The 21,766-nt window shown below is 41.7% G+C and overlaps 1 protein-coding gene across 3 annotated transcripts in view; it reads right to left on the bottom strand.

The window, feature by feature from the left end:
- pcxb (pyruvate carboxylase b) overlaps window positions 1–21,766 on the bottom strand; it is a 265,650-nt gene that overhangs the window by 233,000 nt on the left and 10,884 nt on the right. For 2 of the 3 annotated variants that reach the window (XM_034569452.1, XM_034569451.1), the window contains 8 exons: window positions 17,483–17,625; window positions 14,793–14,886; window positions 13,725–13,815; window positions 10,542–10,707; window positions 10,304–10,449; window positions 5,907–6,024; window positions 4,895–4,962; window positions 2,541–2,624 (listed from right to left, as the gene is read on the bottom strand). In XM_034569452.1, coding sequence (XP_034425343.1) covers window positions 2,541–2,624; window positions 4,895–4,962; window positions 5,907–6,024; window positions 10,304–10,449; window positions 10,542–10,707; window positions 13,725–13,815; window positions 14,793–14,886; window positions 17,483–17,625 — 910 coding nt within the window. Of the gene's footprint in view, window positions 1–2,540; window positions 2,625–4,894; window positions 4,963–5,906; window positions 6,025–10,303; window positions 10,450–10,541; window positions 10,708–13,724; window positions 13,816–14,792; window positions 14,887–17,482; window positions 17,626–20,239; window positions 20,394–21,766 lie in introns of those variants that run through there. The other variant, XM_034569453.1, reaches the window with a different exon arrangement.

Below are 21,766 nucleotides of genomic sequence, written 5' to 3'. Positions count from 1 at the left end.
GCCCTGTCTACTGAGCGCTGAAGCCACTTCCTGTAGCCGCCAGTGTTGCCAGGCAACTTTGTCCGCGAAGACATTCTGTCGGGAAATTCTGTGGCCTGCAGCGAGTTCAAAGACGGTTCCTCTGAAAGACTCAGATGGAGGCTGCTGATAATGGAATATGGGTGATACGCAAAGATGGCGAGATGAAGGGGGAGGGAGTGCCGCCATTAACACCAGATAAGAGCTAAGAAATAGCAGGTGTGTGTAGGAGTGTGTGGGTGTGGACAGTACACCATCTTGTGTGTCTTTCTATATAAACACACACAATATCTTTCTATGTGTGTTCTAAGTGTTTTTACAGAGTTTGGAGACTGTGTGGGCACAAGCAAATGAAGGAAACTATGTGTGCACGTACAGGTGTGCACATTCTCACACACACGATACAATTGCAGTTTAAAGTCTTGAATGCTATAACATTACATTACAGTGAACTGCTGATTAAAATGAAAAGGCTCCAATTACGCTCAAATTGAACTGGACGCATTAAGGTGTCCGAGCACTCTTGCCTTTCATTTCAGTGCTGAAAGAACTGGAAAACAAATGTCTCCACAACAGCAGCAAACTATGAAAACTGGCCTCTTGAGACAACCACACGTGTCTCTTAATGTGTGCGACCGACACACAGACAGGGACGTAAACATGACGTCCTTGGCGAAGACAATTAAGAAAACATCAATATGACAACATATACAGCTAATGCGACACAACCAAGAGAAAAACATGCTGCAAATACTCACAACACAACCAAATACATAAACACTCTACTCCATTGATCTGTCAGAGATTGACTTCGACACTTCTTCTCGAAACGTGTGGATTCTTTTATCCTTTTCCCCACATCCTGACAGAGATGAGCACTAACCTTTAAGCATGTTGCTGTCCTGTACAAGCCTCCCTTCACGATTATCTTAGCACATTGTATTATTTAATAACACTTTTGCAAAGATGGAGCTTCCTTTTGTCTCCATGTTATACGCCTTGAGTTGCAAATCAAGGGCACAGCCTTGACGAGCAGAAACTGAACTATATCACTGATTATGGCAAGGCCTTTTCTGCGGAGTCTGTATATATGAAATAAAAAGATTTAAGATATTTCATTCAGGTGAATTCAAGGTTTGAAAACAAGAGAAATCTTCCTCCCTCATGCAATCCCAGCGTGTTCCCAGAGACAGCACGTCAGGGCTGCGTCTGTGTGATGGAGTGTGTGAAATGTGTCCATGCACTTACTCAGTGGAAGTCCTATAAAGAAAAGTAAACGGGTGTGTGCGTGAGCATGCATGCACGCTGCACTCTTGTTGCTAGCCATCATTGACACTCTGTCATTTGAGGAGCCGCATCATTCTTGTCTAAAATGGTAATATGCAGAGTTATGGACAAGAGTGAGCTGCTGATGCTGCTGCTACACACAAGGAGGCCGGGTTTATCATTTCATCAGCAGATAAGCCGGGTGAGGTTATTTGATTACTGTAAAAAATAATATACGAGAGCAAGGTCATATCATGAGACTAACAAAGTTTCTACCTCTCTCTTATATCACCATTTCTGCATAACTATCATCAAGGTCATTTCTTTAGAGAATCACCATTCATGTATCTATCCTCCTCTCCTACTCCTCACGTCTATCCATCCCTCAACTGGGCCATCACCTGAAATCTCCTCTGAGAGTTGAGGCTGGACCTAAGTGATGCTGCTGTATTTGAGCCAACTTTCTGGCAACACAGATATTTAAAAGGTGCAATAAAAGGTGAGCTTTCCCTTTGCAGTGAATGTTTTTGCATAAGCAGGGAGCACAACTGGTGACAACAATCAAAACTTTTTTGAGAGAAATACACTCAAAAGTGGTTCACACACTCATTTCAAGAGGGGCATTTACTCTCTTTACAGTTTAAATCTATTTCCACACATATTCAAATTGCATTTTCGCACGCAGCCCTCATTTGAATCCCAGGTGTGTATAGCACATTAAAATTCCTGGGGAGAATCCAGTTGTTTTGCAGATTAATTATAGACCCAAAAAATGAGTAGCATCAGAGACTTGCTCAGACTTCCCAAAGTGTCCTCGCAGGGAAAGATTTTTCAATTTCACTGAGCAATTTTCTCCTCAACTCTGCCAACTTTTATGAACAAGTGGTCAAAACTCCAGAACTGCATGTTCAAAGTGCTGATACCTTCCTTGACAGCTCAGAGGAAATACTGCTTCCTAGTGAACAACCCGACTTAACATCCGGCTACAGCCACATTAATATTTAACATCAGTTTAATACACAAGTATTCTTTTTGTCCGCTCTGATTAAAATATGATTAAGTAGAAGTTCTGTCATGAAACTTTTTTCTCCCAATTTCCCTCGGGGTCTTTTCGCAAATGTAATGAAATGGTCTAGTTAACTTGAATCTTTGGGAAATGGCTGCATGTCAAACTGAGCGAGACGGAGGAACTCGTGAGAGCTTCGTGGCTGATTGATACCGGCTTCAACACCAAACCACAAATCACACAACCCTACCTGTCTGGCCAGGTTGACGGCATCAGCGTGAAGTCTGTCTCTCAGATGAGGGTCCAGCTGGAAGGCCGGCGCAATCTCCACCACCTTCAAGACAGAAAGAGTCAATTTATTGAGAACGCCTTCAGTGATCACAAGATATTCAGAATGCAAATGCAGTAAAGTATCATTGTCAGGATAACAAAATGTTTCATGGATGAGACATCTTCACTTCCTCATACTATCCAGAAATTAAGCCAGAATAACCCCGGATATGAGTGATGCCATCTTGAGTCTGCACAATAGTGATCAGGGGATGGAGACAAATTATAATCAAATTTAACAGAAAAAAATCGGTGTGACAAAAAACTACCTACAATGGTTGAAACCCTCTTTGAGAAAATGTATCTGATGTTCACTTTGACTTTTTAGTTTGGTCCATGTCCACCTAACACAGGGGAGGTCAGAGTTATGACCTGCACTGCAGTCAGCCACCAGGTGGCGATCCAGATGCTTTGACTTCACTTTTGGGCAGCCGTCATGTCCATCTTTATGTACAGTCTATGATATCAACTCAGGGACATTCTCATCACCTGCAAAGCCTGCATTTGGAACAGTTCTAAGAATCAAGCACAACTACATTAGAAATGTTTTGATCCATGTAGCCTGACACTGAAAACTCTTTATTCTCATGAACGATTTTCTGCCTTTGATTCACTCGATCTCAAATAATTTTAATAATACACCACTGGAGGAAATGTATTTATTTAAAAAGCTCTGATGAGGCTACCCTGCAGCCCCTTTATTTCACTTGTGTTACATTATTTGAGGCACTCTAGTCTCTACCACGAGCAAAATTTGGAAAATGTTCAGCAACAGAACATGATTTATTTTTACCCATTTGTTTACTTGCTCTGTCTGCTTAACGGTGTTGTGCAGGTACACTCTCACTGATCTCAACACTGTTTTAAGTCAAAACAGTGTTGAGATCAGTGAGAGTGAGCCAACACAGAAACAGAGACAGATGCTCAAACTCCCTGTAGAGCTGCAGGGAACCGCCGAGCTGGGCAATTATTCTCCATTGGTCCATCGCTACAAGTGACACAATCATTTGATCTGTTGTTTGCATAACGGCATCATTTAGCCACGCTTTTAACAAAATGCCTGGACGTGCTTGAGCACTTACTTTGGCGCCAGTTTATAAACGAGTCTAAAGTCAGACCGAGCAGAACAATAAACTGAAAACCAAAACTTAATAAACATTATAATTTGTTTGTTTTTTAAGTACGGTAGCAATCGTTTCGATTAATTTAGTGTCACTTAGCCTTAGCAAATCAGATGTAGTGAGTCATTTGTAGTCACATTCAGCCTTTCACTTGCTCTGCACCCTGGCTGCTGGGTGGGTAGGGCTCACTGTGCTGAAGGCTCATCTGTTTCATTCCTCTGTGTCAAACAAGTCATCCCATCCAAGAGAAATAATTGAATCTAGTTTAAAACAATGTGACCTGTGTCTGATTAAAAAAAAAAAGAAAGAAGAACTCAATTTAATTTGTATCAAATCGTATTCCAGTATAAAAAGACTCTCTAAGGATGAATATCACTTCCAAGACACTGAGAAAAACTAAAAATATCCCATCGCCGCTCCAGATCTATTTCAATGAGCGACTATTCGTGTTTCTGAGACTCAAACAGATCTTAGATTAAGGGCAAAGGCAGATTAAGTCTCGCAGAATTTAAGAACAGCAGCTTTCGCATGAATGGAGTCGCTAATATGATTATCATCTATAATTTGATTAAAAGGAAAGGAGGAAAATGATGAAAACAGCGATTAAAGTCCTTCGAGGTGACGAGACGTGGTGAAATACGTCTGATCGGTTTTCCCTGATGATTGAGTGACATTAGATGATTTCTCTTTAATGTGATTGCAGGCATGTTAGTTATTTCTGACAATCATGTGATGACAGAATACCTAATTTATTCCTGTGCTAATTCCAATTCATTCAGCAGCGACAGTGGCTTATTTGTATATAATCCTCTTACCCCTTGCTACTGTGGACATCTACAACACCTAGGGCCACAAGTACCACAATAATCAACGCTATAATCAGGACTGTAATAATCTTGATTATTTATACAAAGCTTAATTGGCCTATTAGCCTGCATAAAAGGGGAATAAAAACACTTGAGCCTTTGGTATATTCAGCAGCCCGCAGTGCTTGCGGGTGCGATTCCTGCTTATGACCTTTGTTTCATGCCCACTCACCATCAACATCCACTTCACACTAATCTATGTACTACGGCAGAAATGCCATGAAGATAATCTTAAACACATTTAAATATTAAGTTGGGTTAGATGAATGTTTAAATGGGGCCTTCACCTTTTGGTGTCTCCGCTGAATGGAGCAGTCTCTCTCGTAGAGGTGGATGACATTACCGTACTTATCACCTGGGGAAACAGAGACAAGGAGACAAGCAGGTGAGAAAACGGCAGCGGGAGGATGAAAGATTATTCTGAAATAACCATGAGTATGAAGAGAAAGATGGTTGAACAAAACATTTGACGGTCCCATGTTCCCTGTGAGACACATTCATCGATAGACAGTTTATGGCTTTGTCGACCAGAGACACCCTGTCAGAACATCAGGACCTCAGACTCACGCTGTGACAAGCCATGTCTGTATGTGGCATGAAATGACACACGATGCACTGGTCAACACAGACATCCTAAGAGTCCTTAGACAGATGACTCCAGAGACCACCGTGTAACACAGCCTCGTGTTAGCTGGACTGCACATACTGAGGAACATCCTATTATGAAAACCAAAGTCTGAACAATGGAATATATTTGGAGATGGGAAAGTAAAAAGGGAGGAACGTAAGGAAAGGGGCATATGCAGGAAAACAGAGTGTTGGCAAAGACAAGCCTTTTTACAGGTGATTCAGAACATTCACTAAATCCCTTGCATGCCCTGAAGACAGTAATAACTCACAGTGACCACACACGCACACAGGACTACACCAGAGACAGAAACACACTCACAGACAAGACAGCACTGCCAAAACAAACAGATGTCTGATAACACAAGCACCTACAGCACTGTACACATGAACAACTCATATTCACAGGTACCGCACAGCATACTCTATAAGTGCAGACACTTCCTGTCAGTGTCAGTTGAATTTCAGTTCCGTAATATTGAATGGTTAAAGAGTTACATCCACTATGAGAAAATGAATGCTGGAGAATCCTCTGCTCTGTCATTCTTGTGTCTCTCTTCAAGGACTTCTGTGTGACTTGCTCTCCTAATGAACCTGTCGATCCACATAAGACAAACAAAAACTGACCCACAGTCAAAGGCAAACACAAAGGCAGTCACACAGTGCACTTACCGAGGATCTGTACTTCGATGTGTCGCGGCTTTTCAATAAACTTCTCGACAAACAGAGCTCCATTCCCGAATGCCGACAGGGCTTCCGAGTAGGCCCGCTGGTAATTCTCCTCGAGTTCCTGACAAACAGACGAGACAAATCCATAAAGTCTGAGTTAGAGTTTTCAGTCAAGAGGAAAAAGAGTCACCGGGAAAAATTCATATGGTTTTCAAGGAGTTTTGAAGCTGCAGCATCAGGTCATGTACTTTGATTCAGGACTTCTATTTCCTGTTTTAACCTGTAGTACATCCCTCGTCATTCGCATGGAATGTTGTGTAGTTGTTTTCCCTTTTTGTGACATAAAATGTTAACACACCCGTACACAGCCATTGGGAGCAAGATGCTACACAACATCTCTGGGACCCGACTGTAGGAGGTCACGACCAAGCACGCTGAAGGTCATGACTCAATCTGGGTTTGTCAGCGTGTTGTCCTGCCAGCACATCCAGTCTCCTCTACTGGGGAAACACTGAGTCACCATCATGCCCTCATCCCGGTGCCTCTGGAGAAGCTACGCAGTCTCCATCCTCAGCTGTCAGCTCATAGGTTTGAGGAAAACATACCATTGCATGCAAAACGACCGGTTGCTCAAGGCGAAAAGCAGACGTCAATGTCGCTAAAAGAGGGCAGCGGTTTTTATTAAAAAGGGAACAAAACAGGAATGAACAGATATTATGAATTTCCCAAACTGACCAGAAATACCTCCTCTGAGAAAAATACAGGGAATATTTCGACAAAATAATGTTTGTGACCAACGTTTGAGCAGAGCCTTCTGTCCATACTCTGCTTTCATTTCCTCCATATTTGTGCACTTCTTCTGAAAGCTTACAGATACTGACGACACTGAGCAGTACCACTGGAAACCATGGGGGGGCAGCATAGCCAATAGTTCAAGTGAGACATTTTGAGAACACAATTTGCAAGTTAGTAAGAAACTATAGGCGTCTATATGATGTTACCACGCCTGTTTACAACGTGGCCGCTTTCGCCCATTTGTTAGACGCCATCGCCGTGTTTGCAGTCAGAAACTCTTGAGTATGTGCCGCCCTCTAGTGGCTGTATTGCTTAACAACCATGCCTACGTAAAAGATAGATGGAAGTATTTGGGCAATGACGGTTACATCTTTTGAATATCTTTTTGCATAAATGAGCCTTTCAATCCACCTCTGACCAAATGACTCAATTCAGTTGTTTTCTGTAGGAGACTAAATAAACAATGACATTCATCTCCACTCAACTTTGCAAAGGTTTCAAGTTATTGGTGCACCTGCATTTTTGTTTAAATGGCACCAAAGACTTTTGAAAGACTCAGTTAGCAGACTCCCATTCGTACCCTTTCCACATCAGTTCAGTCGCTCTTACGGCTTTGGCCACTGGAGCTTTGATTTGTGCAGCTCTACTGTTCGCTTTGCTCTTTGGGAACCACATCACGTCCAAGTTTGAGCTAAAATCGGGCACTTTATTGGTGCCTTCCTCATCAGTAAACATACACATCTTGTCCTGCAACAGGATGCAAATAGTTTGGCTCGGTCTGTTGACTCGGCATACCAATGACCCACAAGCTCGTCTTAATGGAATAAAAAGTCAATCTGCACATTGTTGCTCGGGGTCCCAACAGTGCAGAGAAACCTCTTTACAATTTCCTCACATCATATCAGCTGGAGCTGTGGAGGCCCCTGTGACTCAACTGAATAACTAGAAATGTCGACAACTAATTAATTAGACTGGGGTACAACTCAGAAAAGGTCAGTTTCCAGTTGATTGCCGCCTTGTGAGGCTCAGTGACTACAGTACAGAACATGGCTGCCGTTCCCTGTGTAGATTAGTGAGTAAAGCATGAAACCGCTGCGGCCGACACTGGCCGGTGTGGTTGGAATGGGATATTTTTCTCTCCGGGTCAAGGGTTTAGTGAATGTCACAGCTGTAACACGACATACACAGAATAACACTTTATAACAGTAAAACTGAATTCCAGCCATTTGCAAGCAAAACCATTTTGAATGGTTGATTCTCAAATGAGGCTTTTATGTTCTCCCTTTGTCATTCTTTATAATGTAGTAAACAGATTAATTCCAGGCTTTGGGCACTCGCTTGAATTAAACAGGACATATGACTACATTTCATTCAACTGTGGGAAATTCTAACAAGCGTTTCTCACTCTTGTGCGATACGTTATGAACCAAACGAGATTTAATCAGCAGATTAAATCGACAATAAAAATAATTGTTGGTTCGAGCCCTAAAGAATAACATTCCATGCTTAAATGTGGGGCTTAAAGAGAGAGTATATTAAATAAATGATAAGCCTGACGATTTCTAAATAAATGTAGCATTTTAAACGAGAAAATAAAAATATACTGTGGCTGATTTGGATGACCTTATTTATTGTGACTTAAACATTCTTAGTTCAAAAAATAAAAGAACACTAGCAGCCATGAAGAATGACGAAGTGGATTTTGCTGATTCACCGCTGAGCTCTGGCCTCTTCCATTTGATTGGACATCAACCAGCTGCCTGTTCAAATGTCTGACGTGGTCAAACTTGAGGCAGAAATGGGGGAAAAGCTGTGTTCAGAAGGCCAACGACCGCACACAACCCCCCCCCCCAGTGCCACCGCTACTGCTGGCTCAAGAAGCAGAGCTGCCGCCGGGTCGACGCTGAAATAAACAGGAGTGACGAGTTCCCACTTCTTGGTGTCTACTGGCATGAAGGAATTCATTTTCCCTTGAGACACACATTTTGGATATAAAGGTCATCAAACCCCCCTTCTCATATATTCATATCCCGAGGTTACTTATAAATACAGATTGTTTTATTTTGCCATTAATTATTTCCAACAATCTGCAATAAAAAAGAAGGACAGTAACAATCACTCATCATTAAACCATGGAAAGTTCAAGTGAGATGTTGGTCCTGCTTGGCCCAGTTTCTCAGAATCACTTCACTGAAGTTTTTCTTGCAGTTTTAAAGCTTATCGAATATATTTTAAGTGACTGAGCCTTTATGTATGTAAGCAGTGCCTTTATATTGTAATACACGGCATTCGCTACATAGATGGAACTCAGAGAAGAGGAACTGTATATGCAGACTGTAACCACAGTTGGTAAATAATGAAAATGTTCTACATTATGTATATGAAAGCCTATAACAGAGTCTGCTTTCAGTTTTCTGCACTTCATACAGCACATTTAGTTTTGCATAATGAAGTTGAATTACAAGAAAGTAACTTGTGAGTTTATACTTGCGGGTAAAGAACAAGCCTCCAATCTAAAGGTAATATCTTAGTATCATAATCTTCAGATCTCTAAATCAAGGAAAGTGGCATGTTGACAAAAGTAATACAAATATCTAAAGATGACAAAAGGGCATCATAGATGTAAAAGACACTGAGGAAAATGTCACCTTGCAAAGACAAGGAGATTCAGGCTGTAAGGGCGGACGCCTGTGCCACCACTCGCCTGAATTTCCCCAACATTTCCCCTTTATTGTGAACGTGTTTGACCCAAACAATCTCCTGCTGCGGTCTTCATATGGGAAAGGGAAAATCAATTTTCTGGACATTTTCCAGAGTTCATGTCTGAGAGCAGCTTTAGTCTGACGTCATATTTGCATAATTTAACAGCAAGACACATCTGTTCATTCGATCCTGGAGCAAACTAACATAACCACAGAGTGACATCACCCACAAATTTCCGTTTTGGCCTCTGTAAAGAACTGTGTGGTCTTCACATTGACAACTACAGTGACAGAGAGTCATTGCTGTCTGGGCGATGTCACCCTTTCACGGCCGAGAGGAGGACGATGGTGACAGACTGGTAGACATAAATCTGACAAGGGATACGCAATAAATAGCTAATTTCAAAAAGCTTTTTTCCGGTCTGCAGCTTCTCATGTCCTGATCATATATATTTATGTAGAACTACATGTTTGAATGTTAACATTTAAAAAACACTCATGTTGGAATCCTAACAGAGGTAAGATTATTTTAACACTGAGCTGCATATTTAAAATGTTACAATATTAAAAACACATTATTTTGCAGTGTCCTCAGCTGATGAATGTTTCACTGGGTGACAGAGGCAATTTCAGAGCACACACACAACAAAACACAGGGTGATTGGCGCCTAGAGAGAGATAAATGACCGGGTTGTAATTTCCATCCATTTCACTTTGACGCAGCACAAATAGAAAATTTATGAAAATAAAAAAAATTTGTCATGAGGCCGGCCCGGTCAACAAGTTGGGTTTGTTTTCTCTATGATGGAAAAGCATCAGGAAAAGATTTATGTTGTTAGAGCGAGGTGTTAAATTACATCTCTGACAGAAGTGATCGTACAGGGCAGCGGCTGACAGGCTCACCTCGTACTCCCTGACCACCCTCATCCCTCGGCCACCTCCACCATAGGCTGCTTTGAAGATGATGGGGAAGTCGTACGTTTGGGCAAACACCTGCGCATCGTGCAGGCAGGAGATGGGGGAATTAGTTCCTGGGACCACAGGTACACCTAAACACGGGTGGGTGGAGAGAGAAATACATTAAATCCTGTTCTTACAAAATAAGAAAAAATAGTTTTACAGCAAAAGTCCACTTTCTTACCTGCACTGATGGCCAGGGAGCGAGCCTCCACCTTGTCCCCCATCTTACGGACCGTCTCTGGGCTCGGGCCAACAAACATCACCCCTGCGTCAGCGCAGGCCTGAGCAAAGTCTGCACGCTCAGAGAGGAAACCGTAGCCTGGGTGGATAGCATCCACATTGTTGTCCTAAGTAGTGAGAGAGGGATAGAAAGAGAAAAGGACATTTTCATTATATTTCTGTTGTGGTTGTTGACTTGAGTCTTATTGAGAAGAAAATGTCCATAATTAAAACGTTCACCTGCCAAAACGCTTTTTAAGTTCACATTTAATCAAAGTTTGGACTGGAGTTAGTTGCTAGTGGAGCCCAGAGAACGGAAATGTAGCCCAGCTGAGCAACAGGAGCTCTATTGAACAAGGAGCCACAGTTAACACTTGGCTGACTATTAGTGAGGGAAATAAAACATCGACACACACACACTAGCCTGCATGCGTGCCAGTGAAAAGGTTTTACATGTCACTGTGGGCTAATGACACGTTTTATTCTCGTCTATCTTAGTTGCAGTCGCCCATCATCTACTGAATGGACACCAGTAGGAGATTGAATGAGTCGACAGACAGGCATAATGTGAGGGTCAGGGGGGAGGCACTGAGAGGAGCACACACATACATACAGACACACACATACATACACACAGACACAGACACACAGGGCAGCAGGCAGATACAGTAGCTGCCGAGCTTGACAGATAGAGCCATCTCTGGATCAGTGTGTGCCATCTGCTCTTGGATACAAGGCGGACTATAATTATGGGCTGTCCCGTTGTTAAGGGAGCTGTTACTGGCAGGCCAGAGGAGGCATAGAGCTTTACACACGCACGAAAAGCTGCAAGTGCACATAAGCAGGTACCCCCCACAACAACCCATAACCAGGGCTGTGTAGTGTGAGATTTCATCAGTTTGAAATAATAACTATAAATTGGCCAAGAATACATTTAAAAGATTATAAGTCATTTTTAAAAACATGTAACTTTATTACATGTTAGCCAGTGGTAATGACACATGAAAAGCATGCCGGACAAAGGGTTTCTTAGACAAGTGCTCCACTTTGTGGTGGGGCAAGAACGCATTGAGTCAAGAAGGAAGGTTCAAGCACAATTCCTGGAAATATCACTATTACTTTAAAATGTGCTACACAAGAAAGAACAAATATTCACTATACAAACAAAATAATGTATATCACTCAACTTAAAATCTGAACAAACACTTTTCCTCTTAGTCATGGAGCCAACATTACTAGGAAAAATGTGCAATGGGATTAAGCTTGAATTTTGTTTTAACAATTTTTACTGCTGGGCTCATCGGCTCATTTCACATCTGCCACAGGTTTATGGCCGATAACTTAAGCGGTGCCTTCGCTTTTAGCAAGAATACAAATGCTGCATGTGTCCATTTTAATTGTACAGAAAATGTTTCAAGATGTTTTAAGAGTAAATAATTATTTGCGGAAATTCAGTAGCTGCATCCATCAATGCAATGGATTACAATACTTATATATAATCTGTATTCAGTTCCCTAACCCTGAATAACATGACACCCAATGCAAACACACACTCATACAAACAAGAGCGTACACTCAAGCTTCCATACGTGCAGGCAGACATGCATATTATCAGACACAGTACAACATACAAAGCACAGAGGGTATTGGGACAGAAACGGGCGGTTATCTTGGTCACAGAGTAATGGAGTGATACACAGTGTGAAGAATGACACTGAATTTGGAAAAGCGAGAGCAGCGGGGGGGGACACACACAGACAGACACACTTCTTGCTGGCATGGGGTGGCTGGGCTCCCAGATAGACAGATGGATTTTGAGAAATGAGTTGGATGGCGAAGGTTCCCCAATTTGGCTGGCTGACCACATGCCCACGCCGAAAAATTATAAAGCCGTGAGAGATTGATCTGGAAAATGATAGCGAACAACTGGCACCGTTTCCTGGAGGGATGGAGAGAGGACGGAAGGGAGAGGAGGCAACAAGGAACAAATCGGATTTAACACAGTGATAAGTGGCGGAGGGAAGAAAAGGAGAGGGGGAGAGATGGACAGCAATAATGAAAAGGAGGGAAATGGTGGAGGGAAGCATCAGCAACAACAAGATGATAAACGAATGAGGCAAATAAGGATGGACAAATGGAAGAAAACAGGGGAGAAGAGACGAATGTGGGGGCAGGTGTGAGGGATGGACGGAGAGAAGTTCTTTCCATTCCCTTCCTGCCAATCAAGCTGGATATTGACTGTGTGAACAGAAAGCAATAAGAGGGATTTGTCTGTCACTTGTCCACTTAATTGTAAGCCACTGAAATCCTTAAAACTTTGCTGTATCACTGACGACAAGAGACAAGACTTTACAACTCAAGGAAGGAGGCAGGGCTTTTCCTGAAGATCAAAAGGTAAACTGGCTGAGAGCAATTATTTAACCACTTCAAGACCTAAACCTGAACACAGTTACATGCAACTTCCACTAAAACCTCCATCTTATATTTCTGTCTAGGTTACATATGTGACAAACAATACAGAAATCAGCTTTAGAGTTGTTGGTGCACATAGTTTCTCACGTTGGACGGTGCCAGGCTCGTCGTTTAGCCCCAATCCCCGTGTTTATTCTGAGTTAAGCTAATTGCCTCCCATCCACAGCTCTTTACAGTCCTCTGTAAGCACAGACGAGACATAAAATATTCTCGTTTCACTCCCAGAAAGAAAGCAAATAGGCAAATGTTTAACTTTTCCTTTAATGCTAATTAAAGACTTCCTACAACTACTTCAAAGTGAAAGCCTCCAAGCTAAATGAACTGAGATAGCTCATTTAAGTGAAGTTAAGTTTTTGAACATGTGGAGAGACACTGTTCTTAATCAAAATCTGTGCCACTTATTAGGCAGGATGGGACAGATGTATGAGGACACACTGTTTTCATGATTATATGCTGTGTATATGTTGTCCAGGACAGGAAGCGTTTTAACATATGGACGTGGACTGAGGGCATTTTAATAAACAATAAATCCCTTGACAACTCGAGACCCATAAGTACTTAAGTATTAAACATCTAGAATTTCCCTTTAAACAAGCGAGTCAGCTTAAAACTAAAGCAGAGTATGAGTGTTATTATTAAATGACATATCCATCTTGTGGTGAACGCTCTTTACCTTGGCTACTTTGATGATGTCAGGGATGTCCAGGTAGGCAGCGACAGGGGCCAGGCCTTTCCCGATCAGGTAAGCCTCGTCCGCCTTCTGCCTGTGAAGACGAGGGCAAACGATTCCCATTAGAGAAATAGAAGGTGGAATCAAAATTACAAAAGCATGTAAGTGGAGCTCCCGACGGTACACAACCATTATGGCTTCATGGCAGCATTTCCAAGCTCAGTTAATATTAGGCAGCCATATTTAGCCAATTAAAACCCACTGCTCTGATTAACAAATTGCACTCCTATCAGCTGTTAATGGTTTTGAAGTAGTTTGGCCAATATGAGCCTTTCACTTACATGTCGTTATCAATGTTTGCCAATATGCGCTGATAGGAAAACCTTTATTTTACAAAATAAATAATGCAGAGAAAATATATTTATGTTCTTAATTTAAGTTTTACATACTTGGTTGGATTTGTGTTTTTATTTAGTTACGGAAATTTTGTGGGTCAACTGTAAAATCAAAAAAACCTGCCAGTCAGACTCTACTTTTAGGTTTCATGTGAAGAATGAGAGAGAAGGTGATACAAAAAGAAGCAACGAGGGAAGAAGCAGAAGCAGGTGGAATTAAAAAGGAAGGAGTGAAGGAGGAGGCAGAACCAGGTGGAATTAGAAGCCGATAACAAGAAGTAATAGTCAGTGAAACACAATTTACAAGATGGAGACATTAGCAAGTCAGAGGAAAGGCTCAGAGTGGAGCAGATTAGAGTGTTTGCGAATGTAAACTAAGCAGTGCGATTACCTGGATGTTTGTATTGACAATACAAACATCCAGGTAATCGTAATCCAGGTAAGTGTAATACAATTATACTTATGTCCGCACTTAATACCAGCTGCAAAACAAAGACCCGGCCCAGCACAGGAGAGCCGAAAAAAGCTCCCCTGCTTCCTTTAATTGCTTTTGCCTCTAATCAAATGTTAGCGTTTTGTGGTCGATACCCAGCGGTGGCTGCCCAGCAGTTTAGCAACACATCTTTACTTAAACCACTGCAGACCTATTTAGCTCTAATGTAGCAGAGATTATTACCTGTGCATCTGTCCAGTGTCCTGCTCAGAGTAAACGGCCACGGTTCGAATCCCCAGTTCAGTGCAGGCTCTGAACACACGGATAGCTATCTCACCTGGAAGACAAGAAGAAGAGGAAGAAGATAGGAGTGAGGAATGAAGGTCTTGGTTTATTCATTTACAAGCCTTAGTGTGTGTGCGCGAATGAGTGAGTGAGTCTGTGTGTGTGCATGTGTGAGTTTAAATGTGTGCGTCTGAGAGTGTGATTGTGTGCCTTTGAGTATGTACGTGCGTGTGCGCAAGTGTGTGTATGAGAGTATGTGCGCGTTTTACTATGCCCACAAATTTCATTTCTTTGCAGATGATGCTCCTCTCCACTTATTATTCCCGTCATTATCTAAATGTGTATTCAATTGTGATCCGTGTGTGTGTGTGTGTGTGTGTGTGTGTGTGTGTGTGTGTGTGAGAGAGAGGAAGGTGTGTTTGTGTAGTTCTCAGTCTTTCATCTTTCCATAAACACAGACTTTACTTGAGTTTGTCAACATCCTGTGGCATTAGCACTAATTTGCAGCCAACGCCTCCACTGAGAGAGTAAAATAAACTTTCAGTTTTCCATGTTGTCATACATGAGCTGTGAAAAAGACGGATCCATTTGGTGCTCGTCATCTCACTGTGCAAAAATATCACAATAGCACCAGGTCGGCAGTATTTTCCTAAAGTTTAAGAACACAGAGTGTGACATCTCAGTTTTAGACAAGCAAAACACTGGCTGCGTTTTATCTTGCTGTCACGAGGGCCAAATACTTGTTTCTCAAGCAGCACAGTCTGAGGGGAAGAAAAAACTTTAGATACTTAAAACAAGCAAGTTGTGTTGTTCTTGCTTGAAGGGGAGGACAGTGTTCAAACATTTGATTTTTTTTTTTAAGTGAAATAGAAAGTGAGCAAGCAAGAAAGTGAATTATGGAGGAAGAGGAGCAGGAACACAAAAAGGATGAAAGGAGAAGACGAGATGGTGAGAGAAGTCGGGTGGTTGAAATGTAATTGTAAAGGTGAGAAATCTAGAGAATGTAAATGTCAGGGAAAACACAAAGTTTGAGAAGGAACAATACAAAAGGAGAAGGGGGGACGCTGAACAGAGGAGATATGTGGAGGTTTTGAAGAATGGCGGTAAAGTAAGTTTAACAAAGTGATAAATAAGTGCAGAGGACACAAGAATAGCAGTGGAGGTGAAGAAAGCAAAGAGGAGCAAAGTCACAGGAGGTAAAAAGAAGACAGCTAGTGGCCTGGAGGAAAATCACATCTGACAAGTGGAAAGGGAGAGAGAAGAGGAGATGAAGAGAGGAGGTATGAGAGGAAGAGGAGAGCAGGAAGGAAAAGGAAGGAGAGGGAGTATTAAAGAGATTATTAGTTAAAAAGAAGAGAAGCAATCAGAGAGAGGACATGTGCTTGGTTAAGTGCAATCTAAACTGATACAATGATCTAGTCTCTTATCACATACATATATGAATGAATACACCCACAAGCTGGACACAGTCTGCTGCACTCCAGTGTGAAGAATGTGATCTAATGTGGTGTTGATATCGTATCACACCGATGTGAAGGAGAGAGATTGACGGTAAGCCCTGCTCTGTGTCTGTGTCTGTGTGTGTGTGTGTCTCTCTGTGGCACACACCACAATATCTTGCAATCAAATTAATGGTTGAAGAATCTATAGGAGAGCAGACATGAACACATGCATGCATTTTCAGAGTGACTGCATATTGTGCAGCAGGAGGACCACATATGCCCAGAATTGGAATAACACTGGAAACCCACGACGCATCAATCAATCTGAAATAATGAAATGCAGAACTGAATCGAGCTTTTCAAATACGTCCACAGGAATGAATGGAATGGAAAACTCCGATATGCAATTAGAGTAAAATGCACGAGCGCATTTATTTGTCACTGGAACCCTGAACGTCACCTGACAGTCACTCTGATTGCACGCTGATTGCCTCTCTGGACAGTATGAGCATTAACGAGAGGGGGTTCGGTGTTTGTACGCATTACCAGAGCATATCAGTGATGTTTACGCTGCGTATAACAACCACACTGGTGACGGTTAAGTGTTTAGAAAACTCTGGGCTTTAATTATGATTCTATTCCATTCCACTTGCGGTTATTTCTATAGCAGCTTAGAAAGGAACGAGTAAACTCTTTTTTTCCGACTGGAGGTTTGTGGACCAAATATATGTTACACTACATGAAACATGTTTCATTTAGGTTCCAGAGAATGTAGAGCCGTCCGTGCAGATTTTAATTTAGCTTTCGTAAATCGATTATATTCAAACAAATACCTCTGTGATATTAGTCGTGCACAAAATTCCATAACAGTTTAATATACAACGCTGTTACCTCAAGGGCTGTGGGAGCAGTTCCACCTCCGTTTTCATTATGTAAAGAAATTCACTGATTTGGGGTTTAAGCAAACACCACCAGCTAATACAGCCACCTATATACAATGTGTGCTTAATATTACTATGTGCCCATTAAAAATTAAGACTCTGGTCTTTTGCCTCAGGAAGATTGTAAATGTCGTAACTTTATTCTTACATTATACATGGAACGGCATTAAACTGAATATAATTTTATAGGAGGACCTGAATTGCCCTCTTCAGTGGTGAATTACTTGTGTTAGGACGTAGATAAAAAGGTGGGGTGGGGTCTTACCTCTATTGGCCACCATGACCTTCTTGATTGGTCGATACTCGATTTTCTGCGGGGCCGAGTGGGCGAAGCGGGAGAGAAGACACACGCGCCTCACGGCCAACAGGCTGAGGCCGCCTTGGACCGCAGCGCATCTTAACAACATCCTGCGTGAAAGAGGAAAAAAAGCTTAGCAAACAGTGTCGTTGGTAACACAACAACAAGAGGGTTGCAGAGGCAACGGAGACGAGCTCGAGATGGAAACACATGGATACAAGACATTTTTACAGGCTCGCACACAACACAAACGAAAAGGTCAACAGATGCTATTTATGAGATGATACCCCAGAGATTCTCCATCCTAACAAATAGTCTGTTCACTTGGCTTCATAATAATCTGAAAAATTCATTCTCGAATTGGAAAATTCAGGTGAACGCCATCTCAAGTCGGAGCAACAACTTTGAAAGTCGGCATCACTTCTAAACCAATTTAAAGGTTTTACAATCAGCTTTGAATAGCAGCTTTTAATGTAAACTTGTCAAATGTATTTTTTTTCACTTGCAAACTTCATTCATCTCTCCTAAGTGCAGAACACCACTTTATAGCCAATAAAGACTTTATGAACAACAAGCCCTTTTAAAACATTTATATGCATCTGTCACACCTGATCCTTTTTGTTTCCTCTGCGCTGTCATGCAAATATTGGAAAGAGGTGTCAAGGTGTTATTTAAATGCTCTAATCACATAAATACAACATATTGTTTACAGTCTCCATGTTTTTTCCGCATTCCCACTTCAAAGCACACAAACAAACCAAAGTCAGAATGACTTCACAAGAAATGTGACCTTCTGAGCAGCAATGTAAAGTATGTTCCACAGAATAACTATTTACATCGGCTCCTATGCATAAATGTCTGCTGCTCACACTTCCTTACAATCTCTAGTCACAACCATTTGATAAATTCAGTGGGTGAAAGGTGACAAAAAAGATGCTTGAAGGAAAATGATAACGACGACAATGCTTTAAAGTGATTAAACAAGAAGTGTGAGCCGTGTTTAGAAAGATTAGATCTACTGAAGCGTCAGGCCGTATTAAAGTTATTGCCGAGGGTTGTGGGTGCCGTTCATGTGCATGGTATTTTCTCTGAGAATGTTTTTAATTGGCCTTTCCATGATATTTAGAAGGAATCCCGAACGATTCCAGCACAGTGGAAGAGAAAGTTTTATTACGTATGAATGATTTACTGCCTGTGGGCCCTGGAGTCTGTCATTTTGTTTGTGGATTGACGGTTTCCATCTGGTCTTTGTTGACTCTCTGACGGGTGGGAGCATAAAACACAGAACAAACATCGCCATCTGGAGGTCACTGATCTAATGGATAATACTGAAAATAAAATGGTAGCAAAAATCCATAAACACACAAAAGCTTATCACTGGATGATATAAAGTATCAGATATCAAAATAAATAGAATTAAATGGTCTTAAATAGTAAAACAAGACCACAGAGGGAGAAATTTGTATTCAAACCATATTTATATTACTTGAATAAGTGGTTACAGATCGTGATGGTGGATCGTGATGGCGGCTGATCGTGGATATTTACAATATGCCAAATTAACATTCTACTGGCAATAACTGGCATTGCTGCTCCCTTCATCTCTTTCAGACACTTTCTAATGTATAAATACTTTTTAAACATTGACACATTATGTTAAAATCTGTTTCTTCTAATCAATGTTGTAAATATTGTAATTTTGTTGATGTTCTCAGCTACACGCTGCATCTACTGCACTTCTGTCCGTCCTGAGAGAGGGATCCTCGCATGTGGCTCTGTCTGCGGTTTCTATGTTTTCTCCCCTGTTCATAGTTCTTTTTTTGGCCTTACTCTTGTTGAGGGTTAAAGACAGGAGATGTCGCATCTGAGAGACAAATTGTGATTGAGAATATGGGCTATACATGAAAGTTTGATTGATTGACAAATACAAGATAACACCACCTGAGTATTGGTATTTCATATTTGTTACATTTACAAAACCTATGGCTAACCTCCTGCTGCTCTACTTACCTAGGTGTATACATGTTGATGATGCACTCTTTCTCTCGTATAAAGAGTGTTTTTAACAATGTGAATAAAACTGTACACGTGAAGGTGTGGCAGGACAAAGACGATCTAAAAAAGTCAGACTCTAAACCTGTTCCATGAAGGCAGCATTTCATGGATTTGCCAATCAGCTGCTGACGACCTGTGTTCAATCAGCTGCAGCTGTGTCTGAGCACATGCACCACCTTCAGGTGTGTGTGAGGAGCAGCTTCCACATGACAACAACAAAATGGAGGCACTCGCAGTTTTCACTAGTTTTCTATCTGTTTTTACCCCCCAAAAACAACAGAAAATACACTATTCAAACTATCCCAACTCGTCCCACAAGAAATTTGCTGACATTCGTCTCTCACGTCCAAATCAGTTGTGTCCACAGGGACGGCAACTAGAGTGACACTGTCAGTTGTGGTCTTTCATTTCTCCACTGGCCTCTCTTGGTTCACAAACGACCCTCAAACAAAAGAGCTATCAGATTAATCCCATCGAGCACACACACAAAACACGAAGCCCAACTAGCATTAGCACTATGGTTTGACAACTGCACTGACGAGCAGTTCACCCCTACACTCACACGACTGACAACAGAAAGGCCTCACTACCGCACAACCCCAGAGTGAGTGCCACATGACACAGAGCTACACAGACTTCATGACGGTGCAGGAGACAATCAGCAGCTACCTGCTCCAGTAGATGGTGAGTGGCTCATTCACTGTGTGGAGAGTGATGGAGGCTGTTTGACAGTGAGCTCACTGCTTCTTCTCTCTACACAGCTACACTGCACAGACGGTGCTCTGCTGCCACGAGGAGGCCAAACAACAGCACTGCAGTCAATGGAGACAAATGTGACCAAGAGGAGGCACTACAGAGGAATCCCTGAATTTTTTATTTCAAAAGACGTGATTGTAAAATGTTAAAATGTCCATTTTAAAAGAGCATGGGAAATTAAAATGTCTGGGGAAACTAAAATGTTGAAGTAGTAAAATATAAAATATAAAAGGGCTGTAGTGCCTAAGGGCAAACTTAGTGCAGAAAGTCCCGAGTGGGAGGAAGCTGTTTAGTAGTCTGGTGGTTCTTGTTTTGATGCTCCTGTACCGTTTGCCTGGTGGCAGCAGTTCAAAAAGTGTTTTGAGTGGGTGTGAGGGGTCTCAGGGCCCCTGTTGCGGAACCAGCTCTGAAAGAGGTCCTGGACCGAGGGCAGAGAGACTCCAATGACCTTCTCAGCTCCCCTCACGATCCTCTCCAGGGCCTTTTTGTCCGACAAAAAGATGTGTCAAGTTGTTTTTCACGATAGATACATAAATATTTAGTATTTCTGCAGTATGTCAATGCATTTGGCCCTTCGCTTTTTGGTATTACAATTGTGCACATATTCAGAAGAAAAAAATCTAAAGAATTCCCAAAATGAAATTATCACGCGTATAACTAATTAAAACAAAAAAATGATCTTCTCCAAGGCTTTCTCCAGATAAATAGCAAGTTATGTTTTATACATTAACCACCAACTCAGACTCATTTGCAAATTTAAAACAAATTCATCTTACAAACACGTAAAAATACATATCAAGACTGATAAGCACATTGAAAGATCATATCCTAAACTATAGCACATGTTTAACCTGTTATGAGACCCCTGGCCAGAAATAAAACATTTACTCTTCCTCAACCCTTTGATCAGTTAATCGGTTAAAACCCTCCACTGCTTTGCACTTCAACGGAGACCAGGGTGTAAGTCTGAACCGATTATATGTCAAAGGCTGTTGTAGTGTTATGAGGATCCAACAGTGCTTTGCACAAATAGAATCAAGAGACTTTCAACAAGGTTATGTGGTGAGTGAGTCTGGCATAAATCAAAACACACCTAACGTAACACGACCAAGGCCAAAGAGTCCCACGAGTGTGGAACATTTGTCTCCCCCTTCTGGCAGTGACAGCAATTACACAAACACTGCTGTTTGTAGTTGTGATGTATGCCTATAGGTGCTTTCTTCTCTAAAGTGTGATCCTTCCCTCTGAATGCCCATATCTGGAGAATCAGAAACTCTTTGTTTTTCCACCATGGGCTCTGCTATTTCATCCTGTAACTGGCTCCGTCTCTGTTTCTATAACTACAGTTACGCTTCTCCTCAGCTCTGGTAAACCGATCTATGTTGGTGGACGTGAAATGTACAGCTACTACAGACCCCCGATTCAGAACCCAGGTAAAGT

This window comes from Hippoglossus hippoglossus, chromosome 18 (genome assembly GCF_009819705.1).
Source record: "Hippoglossus hippoglossus isolate fHipHip1 chromosome 18, fHipHip1.pri, whole genome shotgun sequence".
Taxonomy (NCBI): Eukaryota; Metazoa; Chordata; class Actinopteri; order Pleuronectiformes; family Pleuronectidae; genus Hippoglossus; species Hippoglossus hippoglossus.
This window is presented reverse-complemented; position numbering and strand designations above follow the sequence as displayed.